Source organism: Gallinula chloropus (assembly GCF_964237585.1).
Source record: "Gallinula chloropus genome assembly, chromosome: 3".
Classification (NCBI taxonomy): domain Eukaryota; kingdom Metazoa; phylum Chordata; class Aves; order Gruiformes; family Rallidae; genus Gallinula; species Gallinula chloropus.
In genome coordinates this window covers 67,460,816-67,479,706 of record NC_140087.1, presented here as the reverse complement: position 1 = coordinate 67,479,706, position 18,891 = coordinate 67,460,816, and the positions used below count along the sequence as shown (strand labels likewise).

At 39.3% G+C, this 18,891-nt stretch overlaps 1 protein-coding gene across 1 annotated transcript in view; it reads left to right on the top strand.

Moving 5' to 3' along the window:
- Positions 1-18,891, top strand: part of WDPCP (WD repeat containing planar cell polarity effector) — a gene marked incomplete at both ends in the record, with an annotated part of 99,543 nt that overhangs the window by 30,810 nt on the left and 49,842 nt on the right. The window contains 3 exon segments of the mRNA XM_084261670.1: positions 316-925; positions 5,056-5,244; positions 7,842-7,965. Of these exon segments, the coding sequence (XP_084117796.1) occupies positions 316-925; positions 5,056-5,244; positions 7,842-7,965 (923 nt within the window).

Sequence of the window (18,891 nt, the reverse complement as noted above, 5' to 3'; positions counted from 1 at the left end):
TGGTCAGCTGCTTATTTGTCCTACCAACAGAGTTAGGACCACCCACTTTCTCATCTTCTATTCTACTAACCTATTATAGATTCTAGACAAACAAATATGGCTCAAATTATATTGTAGTGCTTTTTAATTAAAGGAATTAACCTTTTAAAACTTAAAACAGTTGATTCTATAACTCCTTTTCTAAAATGTGTACTTGTTTTGGCTTACTGGCTCATTGCGAAAGCATATTTGCAGCAGTCTATTTTTTTTAATGATCGGTCTAATAAATTGTCACAAATGCCTAAAAATCCCCTATTTTGGGTTGGTTTTTTTCAGGTTCTGAGTTACGTCCGCACAGAATGGGATCCACTCGATGCTAGCTTCAGCACTAATCAGCCTTATCAGGTTTACACAGTAGAGCACTCCATGTCCTCAGACAAAGAGCCCATGGCTGACAGCTGCGTCTACAAGTGTGTTAGAAACAAAATTCAGTGTGCAGCAGTCACCAGAATACCGCTACGATCCAAGGCCATCAGCTGCTGCAGAGATGCTACGGAAGACAAACTAGTCCTGGGCTGTGAAGATTCATCAATAATACTGTATGAAGCCTACAACCAAGTGACTCTGATAGCCCAAGCAGAACTGCTGCCCGCTTTAATAACCTACCACCCTTCTGGAGCCATATTCATGGTTGGTAGCTCCCAAGGGGAGCTGCAACTTTTTGACACAGCACTGTCCCCAGTTAAAATTCAGCTATTGGCACAAGACTATTCACCTGAGACAACCCTGCAATTCAGTAAACACTTTGATGTGCCTAGCAGCCTCATCCAAATCCAGTGGGCTGCTCCTCGGGTTGCATCTGCCAGCACCGATGGCGCAGATATTCATGATCTTTTGTTGGTTAGATTCGACAAAGGACCCTTAGGAGTACTTCACTTTAAACTTGGTAAGTTCTTGAACACATCGGTTGAACCTTGAGCTCTCGGGAAACAGCTCTACCTCAAAGGGTTTTTTGTAGTTTGAAAACAACACCTTTGAGATATACGGGACCACAGCCTTAAAAGGGTGTAGTTCCAATGGTATCTGAAGATGTGAACCAAGGAGTTAATTATGTTTCAAAATCACATAGCATCTTGTTATATGGGATCTGACAGGGACTCCAGTTGTTGTTGGGTCAGGGTCCCATCATGTTCCCTGCCACTCTAATAAAGCATAAAAATTTCTCATAATGAAAATTCTTTTATTCTGTAGCGTAATCTTAGGAGGCCTGTAGTAATAGCCCTAGCAAGTTAAAATAAGCTATATTTCATAGGAGGATGGTAGTGCTGTTTTCTTTCCCAAATTACTTTTTATGTGTACGATGCAATTGTCCTTTCCATAACGAAGTGTATTTGTCCCAGCTCTTCCTGAATTCGGTACATGAAGTTGCACTGTTTCTTTCCTTGAAGACTTTTCACACAAGAAGTAAGGTCTTCATAACTTTCAGAGAGGTTTAGCCCCTCAATTAATTTGCCAGGAGTTGCGAGTAAAACAAGATGTAATAATACAAATTTTAGAATTTATCTAGCACTTCTGGTTTTAGGTGTAAGGAGACTTTGCAAGAGTAAAACCATAGCTATCTTCATTTTATAAACAGAATAACAAGAAGCAGTAAAGGAAAGCTAAAAGGCTTCCCAAGATTTACACGACGAGTCAGTGGCTGAACTAAGAATAAAACCCCTGCGGTTGCTCATTGCTGAGAACTGTATTCATTCCATTCAAGTCAAGCAAGTTACAGAGGGGCAAACCCACTGTGAGAGCTAAAAAAGCCACAATCATGCTTAAATCTTCTGACTACCAAGCCAGTGTTTCAGCAGAGCAGACAGCCATGTCGAATATACTCATCCTGGAAAATGTCAGCGTTTTGCCCATTGTCTGTCCAAGGAAACAGAATTGCCTTTGTTGATCTTTGCAGGAGTTTTTTGTTAGTTGTTTGCATAAAGCTACTGAGATTAGGAAGAAGAATTAGAAAAAAAAAAAAGCTTATTTAAAAACAAAAAAACCCACCAAACCCCAACCAAAACAACTGGTAACTGACAATAAGGTTAGGAAATCTGCTTTTTTTGGTTAGTTATCAAGACATGCCTGTACTTATGTGGGCAGAAATCCTGTCTAAAAATACTGCAGACCTAGACAGTTAAACTGAACGCACAAATTTTAACTAAGTACACCAAGGCAAAAAGGTAACTTAGTATAATAAGATGCTAGCAACAAAAAATGTTGTATTTACTGGTATATTTTAAAAAGAGCTGATCCAGATTATTACTATTATTCAAAAGTACTATTAAACAAACTGTTTACAAGTTATCATTTATTCTGAGATAACTCAGCTGCATTGTGTTCAATGACAGGTTTAATAGTTGCAAAGTACCCGGAACACTAATTATAACAGCTATTTGATGTTTTTGTGCATGTTGGCCATTAAAAAAAAAGCCCTCTAAATTACCTCTTACCTGTCAAGCAGAAGGCACTCTACCCACATCTACCTTGCTTTTCTTCAGTCCTCCCTTGTGGGGTTTTCTCACAACAGCTTTCCAGAAAGAACAGCTTTCCCCTTGCTATCTTTAGCACATTTATGCTCTTATGGAGGCAAGCAGGCTCTCAGTGCAGGGATTTGGAGGCCTTTCCTGCTAATTGCCAGCTTGTAAACTTAATTGGACTGTCTCCCTGGGCACCGTTCCTAAATCAATTAGGCAGTGAGTTGGCTGTCACCTCTTTTTCCCAAGCAGGTTGCCTGGAAGCGCACCACCCAGGAGAAGTCAAGCATCCAAATGGGAAGATGTTGACCTCTACAGCTGAAAGTTATCACATTTTAAAATTCATTCTGTATAATTACTGTAAAATCTCTTCCAGGAAGAAGGCAAAGCTCTCTGTATCCCTACCTCCCTCCCTTCTTCCCTCTTTGTAGTCCACTGTACAAGAATACGATCTATTCTCTACTGCAATCCAGTTTTCAGCTTTACCTCTCTGTTTCTCAGGTTGCCACAGTAATGCTATGATTCGTCAGCCCCTCTTCCCCACCTCAGTAGTTTTTAAGTCTTCCCTATTTAAGAAATTATGCAAATGTAAATTATAGTGAAAAATTAGGGGTCCGTGTCAGCAAAACCCAGACAGGCATTCAGTACTGAAATAAAAGCCATAATTAACTCATGGCTTGGAATTGTTTCCCATAAAAGTCTGCTAAGAAACCATGTCAATGAGAACTGGCAAATATGTTTTTAACTTCCAGCTGACATATTATGATATTGGACAAGATCTGTGAATTCTCCATTGTGTTCTCTAGCCAGATATATTTCAGGAAAAGGTTCATCTTAAATTTACCCTCAAACATTAATGGCAAATATTTTTGGTGCCTAACTAATTTCCAAAAGCATTGCAGCTTCTTGTCATCTTGGATAATGCCAAACTGGGTGCCAGTAGTTCAGCATTGCTGGTCTTCAAAGGCAATTAAAATATAACATTATATTTAATTAGTATGCAAATAAATATTTCCATCTTCACTTGGTGATTAATGTGAAGATTGCTCAACTTATATAATACTTTAAAGACAGTAAACATTTAAGAAGAATAATTTTTGCCATAACAATTAGATATTATCACACATATGCAGGCTAAACATGGCTATTATACAGTGTAATGTCCATAAGCTTTTATACACGCAAATATAAAGTGAAATACAATAGGCAACCATGTCTTTTCTTTAATAGCACTGAAAACCTAAAGTATTTCTCTGTTGCAAAAAATAAATGTATATTTTTTTCCCCAAAGCATCAGATCTGTATATGCAAGTTCTCAGCAGGTTACTTGTCCCCGAGGTGTAGTTAGAAGCTTTCCTTTTTTCCCCCCTTTCCTTTCCACAATTCTTATTTTACATGACAAACAATATCACCAACTACATTTATGAAAATTTTGTGAGGTCTATATATTGGATCTGCTTTTCTCTGTTACCAGACTTCTTTTCCTCAGGCATCCTATTGCTTTAATATCAATACCAAAATTCAGTTTGTTCCCTTTCTGATCAGAATTTTTTCCTTAAAATTAGTTTTGACTATTAACATCAGAATATAGATTGAGAAAATAAAAAACCCAACAAACCCAATTTTTTATTCAAAGAAAGTAAATTTAATCTGGTCTTATTCTGATATCTGGAGCAGTAGTAACAGAGAATTCTCTAGGATGGTGACCCAAAGTAAGCAAGAATTGCTGAAACGCCATGCATGGCTTGTGTCACACAATCATTTGGCTAGTCAGAGGCAATAAATAACAGTACTCTCTGAAGGTTTTCAGTCACCTTTTCTGTTCTGAAGCTGATAACTGCAAGAAACACCAAGAGTTTTTCAATGCCTATGTTTTAGAGATAAAGCATGGATGATTTATGATCTCACGGAGTGAGATCATAATGTATCACTTATTTTTTTCTCTTGTGGTAAGCATGTTCCTGATTGCATATGCAACTGTAATTCTGAGGTCCCTGATACCTTTCGTGCTGTCTCCTCGCAGAAGAAATGCCTCACTTTGAGAATTTTGCCAAGCTAGAAGCAGTTGCAATATAGAGACTAATAGAGTAGCTGCTTCTTTGAAGTTTGATCTGCTGCAAACTTGGATGCATAGGTACATTTCTGCAAGACAAATGCTATTTCTTAGTGTTGTCCAGCAGTATTTCCCTACAGGAAGGAGCTGATATGAACATGAATTTTTTACCTCCAGTACAATAATGATAAATAATAATTAAAAAAAAAGCTTTTTCTGCCACATTTCAAACAAGTTTCATTATATGATGTTGTGACTAATAGGTATTGGCCACATTTGTTCAGCCTCCAGTTGTGAAGCTCACTGACATTGTTTCCCTGTTGTCCAAAGCACCCTCAATCTAAATATAGCAAGATAAGAAGCTATCTCGCATAAAAATTTAATAGTGACACCCATTAACTAAAGCTTTCCAATTTTAACCCAACAGCATTTTTAACTGTGCTGAAAACTAGTCAGCTACTGTTTTACATACCCATAAAACTGTCTTTTTGATATTTCCTGTAAAAGGTGTGATCACAAGAGGACAGCTGGGTCTTGTGGAAATCATCCACCAGTACATTCGTTATGATGAGATACACGAGGCAATTAATGTCCTGAACACCATGAACTGGAACACGATGGGTCGTCAGTGTTACATATGCTTGAGTGCCATTGTCAATCACCTGCTTAAACAAAAGCTTACACCAGACAGAGAAGGTAAGGGACTGATTATATTTTTAATGTATTTTTATGGTGGTTTTGTAATTCATATGTGGATTATGACAATATATTTATTGACTGTATAAAGAAGACAATAGTGAGAATCCAGGCAGTCAGCCAGACTGCTACTTCATCATCAAATGTCATATGTAGGCAAGTCCTTTCAATAAAATCTGGATCAAAGTGTTAATTTCACGTTAGTTCATTTGTATCAATAGTTATAACAAAATAATGCATATATATGTATGGTATAGGCCTGATCTAATATATAGAGCACTATCATAGATATAGATGCTGTAACTTTATTAGGTTACATAAATTTAGCTGAACTTACAGACTAACATTACTTAATATGCAATTCAAATTTTGCGCTATATTCATGCTGAGACAGCACCAACTTAAGGAGGGACGTTTTCCTCCAATGGGGACAAGAGTTGTTTAGTATGGCTTTCAGGGTGGTTTTGAAGGGCCATCCCTTAATTAAAGATCTGAACGCTTTGGATGCACTATCCTCTGCTGCCTCCTTTAGGATTACAGCATTTATCCTCACCATAGTCTTCTGCCCCCCTGCAGTAGAAGCTGGGGTCCTTCACAATAAATGACGAATTTTAGGTTCAGCCTCATCTCTGCTGAAGCCTGGTGCAATGCCTTTCTCTTGCTGTACATCTTGAAACTCAGTAGACGTCAACATTTGAAGAGCCTTGATTTAGTGATGGTGTTATCCTCCAGTCTAGCGGGTGTACAGCTGGGCACCAGGCATCTTTTTGTGGCAAGAAAGAATACTCCAGGATTCTGGTGTGTTTGATGATAGAAAAACTCCAAGGTGTCCTATGTTGCTGCCAGGCCATCAGCTATCCCATTTTGGGGGATCTGATTAAAAAATTCTTTGCATTGCATACATAGCATGCCAATTCTAAATAAAACATGCTTTTTTAAAAGGACCCACCGAAAGGGCTGATCTTGAAACTCTTGCAAAAATATGCACATTATAAATAGATGTCTGTGTGTTTCGCCCCATGCAGCTCCCTAACACTGTTTACAGCAGATGGAATTTTATTCTGTCCAGGAGTTATTCCGTATGAATCTAACAAATTTGGCATGGTAATTTGCTTTCTTTTTTATTAGCAAAACCCAGTGGGGCCTTTTATTTATAGCGATGGGGCAGTTATCTTTGAGATCTCTATTCTGTCTTCAACATCAAGCTGGGCTATCTAATGAATCTATAACTGTGCTAGTTGTTACTCATATTTCGTGTAGGTAGAAATATTTCAGAAGTACAAACCATGCTGTCAAGAAAACAGCAATGGCAAGAGACTATGGCTTGTTTTTGCAAAGGTACCACTGTATTCAATTTTAATCTAAATTGACTGCTGCTTTGAAAGAAAATACCTTTAAAGTTCAACTTATCTTACTGTCTAGATTTAAGACAATGCAAAACCTAATTTACTAACAGTTTGCCTGTGTTCCTAACACAGTACTGTTAGCACATTTAGTGCTATCAAACCTAATGAAATAAAATGTAACTATGCTTGGAAATAAAGAACCGTTATCGCTAAATATAGAAACGGCTAGTTCAAACATTAATAACAGCAAATCAATGAGATTTAGTCTGCCTAACAAGACAATAGGTTATATTTTGCTTTTAAAGCGCCCACAAAATTCTCATCAACAGTTTGCACATCCATTCTGAAAGAAGAACCTATATAGCAAATATGCAGCAAATTCTCCTTGTGACTTAAGAATGAGCAAGACCTGTCAGTCATTTGGTTCTGTGTATAAGGACTTGTAATATGTGTTAACTCTCGAGCAGAAGTCACGTAGTGTAAATATCATTGATTGTTAAACTTCCTGTCAACTAAGCATGTGGGACACAAAAGTATACTGTGTATTTTCTTGTATTATTTATGATTTTGTGTTAAAAACATGTAGAAAAATGCGAAAGAGCTCCAGCTGTGGAGTACAGCAGTCAGAAAGTATTTAAAGCAGAGAGAACTTCTGTAACAAAAGGGCTTTATTTTATTGATTACAAGGGAGGTTATCCTGTTTCCCACCACTACGCACTGTAGGAGAGTCAAACCCTTAGGGTTTCTACACACTTTTATTTAAAGTTTTTAAAGAACTGTGGGTTGAAGAAGGTTCCTTAGACCTCAAGGCCATCACAAAAAAGGTTCTGTCACCCGCTGACCTAACACAATAATCCCTGAAAAACTGAACTTCCTTGTTGTTTGCCTAAGAGGACAAAGACGATTTGAACTAATTGAGAGTTGATCTCTACTGGACAAACTTGTTCAAACCGTATTACTTTTATGAGTCACTTTTAATTGTACGCTGCTGGTGAGAACTTGATGTGTTATAGACGACTTCATCCTTTTGACAGCTTTTGTTGTTGAAAGTCATTGTCAACTCTGCCTCAAAGCAAAAGTTTATATGCACATTTGTGTTTGTACAATCTGTCATATTTTAATTTCATCTGTCCTACATCAACATCACATTTCATCAGTGTTTGAGGAATTTGACTGACTGCAAACATGAGCAACCTGTTGTAATTGAAACAGTTTCACTTGTTTCATTGCTGCTGTGTTTGAACTCCACAGCACAGCTTGAGGCAAGCCTCGGAACCTTTTATGCTCCGACAAGACCCCTCTTGGATGTGACCGTACTGGAGTACAGGGACCCAATCAGCAGATATGCAAGAAGGTTCTTCCACCACCTGCTCAGGTGAATGACAGTTTCAACTTCTATCATCTTAAAATTAATTGCATATTTCAATAACTACCTACTTTAATGTGGTTAACATTTTCCAAGAGGACCACCCCTGAAAAAAATGCATTCATTGTTACTGTTTGTTTAACTTGCACTTCATTCCTTTCAAATACACTACTGCAGATAAAATGCTATTCAGAGCTCTTCTATCATCAGTACACTTAAAATGACTCACCCTTTCCCTTTTAGCTTGATAGAAAAAAGATAGCATGCTTCTGAGAGATTTATATTCACCGACTGCTTAGAGATTAACTATTGATACAGCTTACAGACTTGGAGAAAACACCAAGTTTAAATAGATGCTAAGATGCAAATGAACACTGTGTGGTCCAAGACATTTTTGTCACTGCACCACTGAAATCTGAGCATTCTGTTACTCTCATCTTCAGGGTTCTCACACACAAATTCATATTCCAGTAATTTTCAGTGCCATTAAAATAAGAAGAGACAGCAAAATATTGCATTGTTCTGTAAATTGCATGAAATTGAAGAGTCCCAATACCAAATTCAGCTAGAATTGAGTACACAGGTTTATTGCTATATTTTTCCTTCATAATAAATTAGCAGCCGAAATTTTGATCAGTTGTATATATAAATCAACATGCAGTAGTTTAATCTGTTCATATGTTCAACCACAAGTACAGCTGAAACATTCCCTATGAGAATTACCCAGTGGGTGAAAATAAGGAGAAATTACCTTCTGAATGATGTAATGTTTGTGACACCTTGTTGAGGGGTGTAGGTGGACATAGTGAGACTTGCAATGCCCCCTTTTTTGGTGATTCATCCAAATTATATACGTTGTCTGCATAAACAAAGGTAGGAATTGCAAGTTACCTTGATAGTGCAGTCTATGCTTCTTTCAAATCTTAGAGAAATATTTTATACTGCCTTCCACACTTTGAATCTGGTCATCGTTCTGCTAAACCAGTCCGTTCCAATGGGGAAATTATTCAAAATAGAGGAATGTTCCAAATATCTGCATAACATGCACCAGCCTTTCCCTGGAGTTTTCTTAATAGATGTGGCCATACTAGTGGGTGCAAACTCTGCTTCTGCCTTTCTCCTAGGCAAGGAGCAGGGACAATCCATTGCTGCAATGGCCAGCTGTGGTGACTGCGGGCCAGTTGCCAGCAGAGGACAGATGCAGAAAGAATGCCTCAGAGACTGTTGAGAGGTATAACTACAGTGCTCTTATATCTGCAAAAGAAAGTTGTATTCCCACTGAGTCAGGATTTGCTTCCTAATGCTAGCATGCATGCAAAGGCAAGGGGCCCTGGCTAAGTTTTCAGCTCCTGGGGCTGCTGAACGCATCTGAAAGACTGACTCAATCCCCCTTGCATACATGAAGCTTCAGTGTCAAAATGCTGCCTGGACAGCATGGGACACAGGAGGCATGTACAAGAATCTCCCTGTGCCTTTTACCTCCACTATAAAGCAACCCTTGAACAGTCTACTGTTGTGGCAGGTTTTGGAACAAATATGTGTTATTACAATCCCCTTATTGTCAAAGGGATTTGTATTCAACTGAATCGAAGTGATGGGATCATGTGATTGCTGCAGAACAGATGGTAATGCTTAAAGCTTATCTGAGAAGACATTATCTAAGTACAAAATGAAATGTTCAAAAATGGGAGATTTATCTGATAGAAAGAAAGAAAATGATGTCCAGAGCTGGTCTTTATTGTATTAAAGTGGTTTGCCTTAATTGGTGTTTATTTCCTCTTAGATGTTTCCCTAAGTGCCCAGAATGATTTGAATGTAGGCTAAGGAGAGAGTGCGCTACAGATTTGTTGGAGGAATGGTAAACCATGGTTCTAAGTGAGAAAGTGCCACCTAGGCATGATACAATGTCTGGGAGAATCACGGGGAGGCACAATGCTCAGTAATTTCTTCAGACATGCAAAAGTTGCAGCCACTGCCATTACATCCATCTCTGAGGAACCAGCAGATCAAACCACTTCTGCCAGCCCACATTTACAGTTGTAGGTTCTGAACAGGAAGAAAAGTGAGACAAGAATTACACTCTTGCCTTTCCAGGTCACTATATTATGCTCATGAGGACACTGAAAATGGAGTGGTCCTCTCATAAACTCTTTGTTGGAGACAGCAATGGTGTCTGGGTGTCAGGAAGGCTGCATTTGGACTAGCTGATCTCCAGAGGTCCCTTCCAACCTGTGTCATTCTGTGATTCTGTCTCAACCCTTGTTACTTGATTTATTTGCTTTTTAGCCCTTATTCATTTAGCACTACGTACTTTCAGGCTAGTTACAAATAGTTAATGAATCTCTTCAGACTGAACCTGTGTTACCACAGATGGTGTGTGCATGACCAAACATGAAGACTTGGATACAGATGCACTGTAAACTGCTAATACTAACTTGATGCAGCACTAGAGGACATTTGTTACTCTTTTGGGAGCTTGAGGAGACAAAAGCAAAGTGATAACTTTGTACCCTATTGAAGCAAGTAGAGCAAACATAGCACTGCCTAAATGTAAGTAAGGCTGATACTCAAAAAATAATTCTTGGAGTAGGGCCTTTTGCATTTCCTCTGCTTCAGCAAAAGCAAGCACCAGATGCACAGAAGTTAGGTCTGGAGGATAAGGAACTAAAACACACAGAGAGAAACTCAGAAGTGGGGTGAAGGGTGTGAGACAAGAAATTGGGGATGAAGGACAAAAGGCAGGGATGAGGATGTACAGAGTCCTGCAAAAGGGCAGAGTGGGAGTAGAGGAAGACATCTTAGGATGTGTGTGGTGGGCTACAGAGGAGACCAGATGCATAATGGATGGATAGGGAAGGGCAGAGTCTTTCATACAAAATTAAAACTTTAAAACACTTCCATGTTTCTAGATCTAAGTCTGAAAAATGTTCATATAAACAAAAGGTTTCACCCCCCTCTCCAGCTTTCCTTTGAGTGCCCCACCAATCTGCCTTAAGCCTTTTCTAGAAGGACCCAGTCTTTGGAGAGAAATATTAATTCATTCTACATGCTGAGACAATCTTTGACCTGCCTGCTGAGTCTGCCAGAAAGGTGCCAGTTATTGTTGTACTTTTAAAGATGTGAGTGTCTGTATTTACTAGAATTGAGAAATACATTTACCTTTTCAGAAGGGCTATCCTCACCTAGTAATAATCATGTGGCAATGATTTTAATCTCCACTGTAGACTGAAAGGCTGTATATCTAGTTGCAAATAACTGGAGACATCCATTTTCACATTATCAGTGACATAGGCTAACTGTTTTTCTGCCATCAAAGCAATCAATTTCTAGAGAATGCTGAATACTATGGTGGTTCGGTTCGCTCTTTCAGGTATCAGGCACTTTGGCAAGAAGATGCTCGGTCATTACTGGCTGTACTGAAAGTATGGCCTAGAATGTAGCACTGCAGCCTGAGATGGGCCAAGGAACACTGACAGCACGATTGAAGTTAATTGCAACTAGAAAGGAAGGAAAATGCCTTGCAACATATTTGACACAGACGTGTTATTTGTATTCGTCACTATAAAAGCCCTTACATGTGTGAACCATGCAGTGTTTTGAGCTTCCACTAGAATAGAAGCTCAGAGCTTTGCCGGTATAGGCCCTGAATATAGAATATGGAATACCTCCAAAAACAGGCACTCAGTATACAAAAATCAAATGAAAGGCCTCTTAATTATATGCCAGGCATCCATTACAACATTATTTATGGAATGAATAATTATTTTCACTTTAAATTCTTATCTATAATTAAAAAAATACAGGAACTGAATTATAAGTATAGAAATATTTCTTAGGTGTTCCTTGCCACTTGAGTAGCACTCCGGTATTTCATTATGATGTCACTGCTTATAATAACATAATGCATTATATCATTATGTAAAATGTTGAGCAGAGGTGGATTTACTAGGAAGCCTTGGGGAGCTGTAACCTTCTTGCCCACACCCTTTTGTTGAGTGCTGCCTACTAAGGGTGTTTGTGCAATGGGGGGAGTGGTTGGACAGCCTCCCACCGCTGCGTAACAGCCTCATCTAGCCATATGCGGAGCACAGAACGGGATGGAATAGTTTTTCACTTGTTAACTGTGTCATTGCTGACTCATGGCTTTGCTTCACTCTGATCAAGCATTCATAAATTGTACTTGTCATATTTTCTAATGCATGAAATTATCTTGTTTGTTTGGCATACACAGAGGCACAAACACACGCCTGCTGTGTTTTGTTGAGATTTTTCTGTCTCGCTCAGATGGTGAGAAAGTAATGTGGTGTGAGCTGGAAGTAAAGGCTGGGCTGGAAAGTAGTCTGAAATGCAGCTCAGAAGTCGTAGAAATAGAAAGCAGTCATAGGTCTGTGTTTCTGCTCTTGCCTTTGTCCCTCTGTAATTCTGTTGTTCTGTTTGTGAACATGCAGTTTAAGGATCCTTTTGCTGCTTTTTTCTACATCGAAAGATAATAGAATTCAAAACCTTTTGGAGCTTTCCATTTGATAATTTCTTTAGGAGAACGTCATTGGGATTTTTTCCCTAGTACAGATATGTTTCCCTACAAAGCAAAGCTCTGTTGTAAATAACAAGATCATAGAGTCATACAATCATTAAGGTTGGAAAAGATCTTTAAGATCATCAAGTCTAACCGTCAACCCAACACCACCATGCCCACTAAACCATGTCCCAAAGTGCCTCGTCTACATGGTTTTTTATAACATCTCCAGGGATGATGACTCTACCACTTCCTGTTCCAATTCCTGAACACTTTTAGTAATGAATTTTTTCCTAATATCCAGTCTAAACCTCCCCTAGTGCAACGTGAGGCCATTTCTTTTCATCCTATCCCCAATGCATTTGTTTCTTTCAGGAGTACAGTGCAGCTCTTACCACGTTCACTGGTATAATTTTGGATGCATTGATGAAAGATTTTTTTCCTTTATCTGAATCCAAAACTTAAAACCTCCACCATGTTTTTACTGTTACTGTTCCTACTCCTTCACTTCCTAAGTCTCAGAAGTGATGTGTACTCTTGCCAGTGTTCAGTCCAAGATGCTACTGGTTGAACACAAAGAGTTTAGCGGCATGCTGGGCAAAACATTCATGAAATGGTGTGACTGTACCCACAAACTTGGTAGAGCTCCTTTGTAAATAAACACTTGTAAAGGACATGAGAAAGGTGATCAGTAGCATCAGAGGAAATCTGCTTCCAGCCAGTACTGATTTTTATGAATCACTTCACTATTCAAGAGTGGTGAAGTGTACTGCTATACTACCTGACATGTTGCCTTGACACAGTTGGTTATCAAGTCCAAGACAACCTTTGAAAAGCTAAAATAAAGCTCTTTTGCCCTGCAGGTACATCACTAAATGCAGTACTAACTACCCGTTGGTAAGCAGGTTCCTGTAGCAGTACACTGCAATCTTCACTCTGAGTATTCCATCCTAAATAGGACCCTAAATCAAAAGTGAGAAAATGCCTCAACTCCATAGGAATAGTTCCCAATCCCATCTGCCACCAACTGCATGGAACTGAGGGCCAGAATGAGCAAAAAGCTTTCATGATCCTTTTTAAGAGCACCCTAAACGTAGAATCTATAATTATATTGGTACATAGTGTGTCACAAAATATGTATAAACATTAATGATGACATGGTTCAGGACTAAATGTCTTTTATATTCATAAGGTAACCTATTAGGCATTAAATTATGCCTTTAGATAAAATGACCACTGGTGTCAGTCAGATTCTCTATGGTAGCCACATGAACAGAATTCATCTCAATGGGAGTAAGTTCAGTAGCAGCATTCTGACTAAAGTAGTACCTTCTGGAGAGGACTTTGAAGAGTCATTTTATGTCATCTTGTAAAAACGATCAAAACCAAAGGTTTTTCTATTACCACGACACTGATAAATGAGAATTTCAATTGCTGTGATGGAACTGCACATGAAAAGTTTCCCCTGGTCATGCTTCTTGACCTGTTTTAGAAGCAAGAAATAAAGGCACCTATTTAATGAAACTAGATTATTTTTGCAGTTAAGGAGGTTAAATATCTTGGGAGAAGTTTAGGATGCCTTTACTGCATTTGTTAGTTTTTCGGTTTAGTCCTGTGGTGCTGATGTGGTTTATTTTTTTTAAACAAGCTGCACAAGAGTTTTTTATTTTAGTCAGATACTTCGGTGCCACAAGAATGGCTCCAGGATTTAATTCTCTAGTGGTGATTACACTGTAAGAAATATTGAGCAAAAATATCAGAGGGGTGGAGAACAAATGACATGACATATTTGCTTGAAAATAAGAGATAAACCACAAGAAATGTCTGCCGAGATTTGAGCAAGATTTTCTGCTGAACGTAATGGGAGACATTGCTTGGAGCATGGGAAAAATGGCCCCTCCCACACATTAGAGTAGTCCCAGAGCTCCTCTAACATGGAGCCGTTTCCCACTGCCGCCAACAGATGGCTGTTTGGTGGCCCAGAGTAAGTCCTCCAGTTCTCTGCTATGTCCCCACCCAAGGGATTGCACTAGAAAGAAGGAACACAGAATAGTTACACTGCACTCGTGTTCTTTGTGCCAAGGCTGGTCCCACAGGCTGGTTAATCTGACTTTGATATTGCTACTTTTAGAAGCTGGGCCCACAGAGACCGTTGTTTTGTTGTGCTGTGTAACTGATAATCTACCCTCATAAGGTGGCTTTTTCCTGCTATACCAGCTGTGTGATTCCCCTGAAATATGAGGGGCTTTGGTCATACATTGAGTGCAGAAACAATACACCATATTCATGGACAAAAACACTCAAAAATAAGTTCTTAACAGCACATCTCCACCCTGGGGCTGCTGCAGTAAGTCACCCTCAGCTTTCCTATAAAGGTCATCGGTTATTCCCTCCCCATCAACACCTAGTCACTAATGATGACACCTTGTTTTGGGTTTGCATGGCAAGGTTTTGGTACAGGGGGATGGAGGGGGAGTTGTGCACAGCTGCTAGAAGGTTCCCCTAGGTCTGACAGAGCCAGTGCCAGCTGGCTCCAAGACATACCTGCCACTGGCCAAGGCTGAGTCAGTCAACAATGGTGGTAGCACCTCTGTGATAAAATATTGAAGAAGGGAGGGAGAAAGGAAAAGAAAAAAAAAAAAAAGAGCAGTAGCTTTTGCAGTCAGAAAGATGAGGGAGAAGATGTGAGAAACTTTGCAGCAATCAAGATCAGTGAAGGAGAGGGAGGAGGTGCTCCAGGCGCTGGAGCATAGATTCCCCTGCAGCCTATGGAGAAGACCATTGTGAAGCAGGCTGTATCCTTACAGCCCATGGAGGTCCATGGTGGAGCAGATATCTGCCTGCAGCTCATAGAGGACCCCACATCAGAGCGTGTGAAGACACTTGAAGGGGGGTTGTAACCCTGTAGGAAGCCCACACTGAATCAAGCTCCTGGCAGGACCTCTGGACAGAAGTGCTTGTGTTGGAGTGGATTTGTTGGCATGACTTGTGACCTCGTGGGGCCCCCATGCTGGAGGAGTCTGGTCCTGAAGGTCTGCACCCCATAGATGGTGACCCGTGCTGGAGCAGGGAAAGACTGTGAAGAGTCTTCATCCTGAGGTGGAAGGAGAGGTAGAACCAACGTATGATGAACTGACTGCAACCCACATTTCTCCTGTGCTGCTAGGGGTAAGAGGCAGAGAATTTGGGAGTAAGGTCAAGCCCAGGAAGGGGAGGAGGGGTATTTTAAGATTTGCTTTTATTTTTCATTCCTATACTATGTTTTGCTTGGGTAATAAATCAGATATTTTTTCTTTCTAAGTTGTGTCTGTTTTGCCCATGACAGTAACTGGTGAATGATCTCTCTCTGTCATTATCTTGACCCATGAACCTTTTATTTATCTTCTCTCTCCTGTCCAGATGAGGAGGGGGAGATAGAGAAGCTTTTGTGGGCACCTGGCCTCCAGCTACCACACTCTGTCTGGAGTGACACTCAAAATTTTCTTCTTGAAGTCCTGACCAAGAACTTGAATTCAAGATGTTTTTTTTTTTTCCTTGTAGTCTTCCCAGATTGATTCATGCCTCATCTCTTTGCTAAGATACTTTTTCTCTGTTCATCTTCAGAGTCTTCCTGAGCCCCACCATTACACTTCACTTTTCTGTATATGACAATATTCTGTCTTGAGCTTAGCTCATCAGAACATGACATTTCTTGGCAATATGTAATCCATTTGTTGCGTGCAAAAAATGTTTGGTTTCCTCCCTAAAAAGCTTTTTTTACTGAGTTTTTTCCCACTTCCATCCAGTACCCTCCAGGAAGAGCTAATTGAGCACTCAGGCAGCCCTAGGCTTCCTATCTTCAAATGCAGAGCTCCTTTTTATGTTTTTTTCAGAACTGAGGAGCCTGCTAAGGAAAGGATACCATAAATAAAATCTAAAACAAATGTCAGCAATAGTCAATTGTCCAATAACTAGATGTAGTGTCTTGGGGGTGCAACTCACCTCTCCTGACTGACTGATGTAGAATTTAGATGTCCTACATGTTCATCTGGGCTTCCTCTGTAGATAGCATAAAGCCATGGGCACCCAAAGCATGAGTAATCCTGTTGAAGGGAGATGTCTAAGATAAGCCTGAAGAATCAAATGTCAGTGTCTATCCCTATCAATTAACTATAAAGGGCCCCTACTTGATTAGCTTAAATTAGGCAAGTAAAAGTGAGCTGTCTGAAGATAAAGGGAATGATTTGCACCTTAAATGTCTAGCTTCCATATCACGTCATTACTGCCAGTTAACAGAAAGATCTTAGATGCTCAGATATAGTTTCTGCAATAGAAGGAGAGGCATAAAGACCAGCAAAAATATATGAAAACAGGTTTAGAAAAGGGTAAAGAAAGCAGATAATCATGCAGATCTCTTTAAAAAACCCCTTTTGACTAGTTGGCCAGGACAGGAGAGGTTTGGGGCATTTCTTCATTTATTCTCATGAGTGTTGAAATGTCAGTGAAAGATGTTAAACTATAGATATACTACAGACAGATGGACAGTAATATATGACTAGCACTAAAATTAATCCAGAATTTCTAAAGGTAGTCAAGCACAAAATAGCTGAAATACATTGGTGCATAACCTCTTATTTAGAATGGCTTTAGCACCTGAGGACAGGAACATATTAAATATGTCAGTATTCGAAAGAATCTGGAGAGACCTTGAAGAACTCTAGCCCTGTAAGTCCACCTCCATACCAGTGAAATTAGTAGAAACTATATTTTAAAAAAGTTGTGAACATACAGACAAATACATTGTATTAGACAAGAGTCAGTAGGATCTCTGTAAAGGCAAATCGTGTCTCAAAACTCCTAATTTTTTTAATGTCAATTATCATATTGGTAATGGATATCCAGCTGCTACAGTTGAAAGTTTGACTGCTGAAGACCTTTTTGGAAGGTCTCCCACCCAACTGTCTTGAACAAACTATGCTGCCCCGGGGTAAGAAGGAGTCTCCCCTTTTGCAGAGTAGTAGTTCATTGAAAGGTAAGAAACAAAGAATAAATGATCAGTTGTCAATGGAGGTGACCAATGGAAACTTTAAGTATAGCATATCTACACTCACAAGTAGCCTGACAGAGGGGAAAATAGTCAGGTGCCAGCATTTCCTAATGATACTAAATTATTAAAACTAGTAAAGATATGGCCTGCTGTGAAGAACAGCAGAAGGGCTTCACAGGACTCAGTGACACAGTGTTAAAATTGAAGATAAAGTTAAATGTAAATAAATTCAAAGTGAAGCAGATAGCAGCAGGGGGAGGGTGGGAGGGAATAGGGCAACTCATGACTTTATGTATAAATTGATGGATTCAGAGCTTGTCATTCTGGAAGAAGAATTTGGTCTCGTAACTCTACAGCTATAGAATATTTCAGTATTTAGCCTGAGTATGAAAAGCAAACCTAATGCCAGGAATTCTTAAGAAAAAGAATAGACAGCAAAACAGTGAATTTCAGTTCACTTGAATTTTGTTTGTAGTTTTGGAGTCCCATAATCTGTAAAAGGATATAGTAGAGCTCAAAAAGCTTTAGGAAGGGCAGTCAGGATGATTAAAGGCATGAAACAGCTTTAGTGAAAGGAATGACTAAGTAGACTAGAGCTCCTCAACGTAAAGAAGAGGCAACTGTGATAGAGATCTATTAAATTCTGTTATGGAGAAAGAGGACAGTGAATGACTGCTCACTGCTTCTTCTAATACAAAAAATAGGGGTCATCCAGTGAAGCTAGCACGTGGCAGTTTCAAAATACAGTGATTCTTCGTGTAACATGTAATTAAAATATGAAGCTCCTTACCACAGGATGTTGTGGATGATAAAATTGTATATGAGTTGAAAGGCCAGGCTCAGGGAAGAGAAATTCATTGAGGAATATTGACATAGAAACCACTTCTGGCTCAGCAAATCCCTGAACCACAAATTGTTGGAGACAGGAGACTGCTTAGGGAAGTATCACCATATGCCTGCCCTGGTTTATATTCTTCCCTAGGCACCTAGCTGATGGCAGAGTATTAGGTTAGATGTACCTTCGGCCTGAGTAAATGATATTTTTACGTTTCATGGCCTTGTGCTAGATGCTGTGCAGAAAAAGCATAAAATACTCATTAGTTTTCCATTTGCTCCCTCAAAAATGAGCCAAAATTCATATGATCAAAGTTCTAGAGAATTTCTTGTCTGGGTCTCCTGTTGCTGTATTTGTTGTAATGGAGTTCTTGTGTGGGGGAGCATCACCACTGCATTGTTTTGTTATAAAGAAATAATATTGGCTATTGACAAACCTAGATATAAAAAGTAAATATACTATGACGGGCCTGTAACCCAACATGTGATTAAAAATTTGGCCCTCCACCATGACTTTGTAATCAGATACATATTTTTGGTAGCCAGTTTTATGAGATGT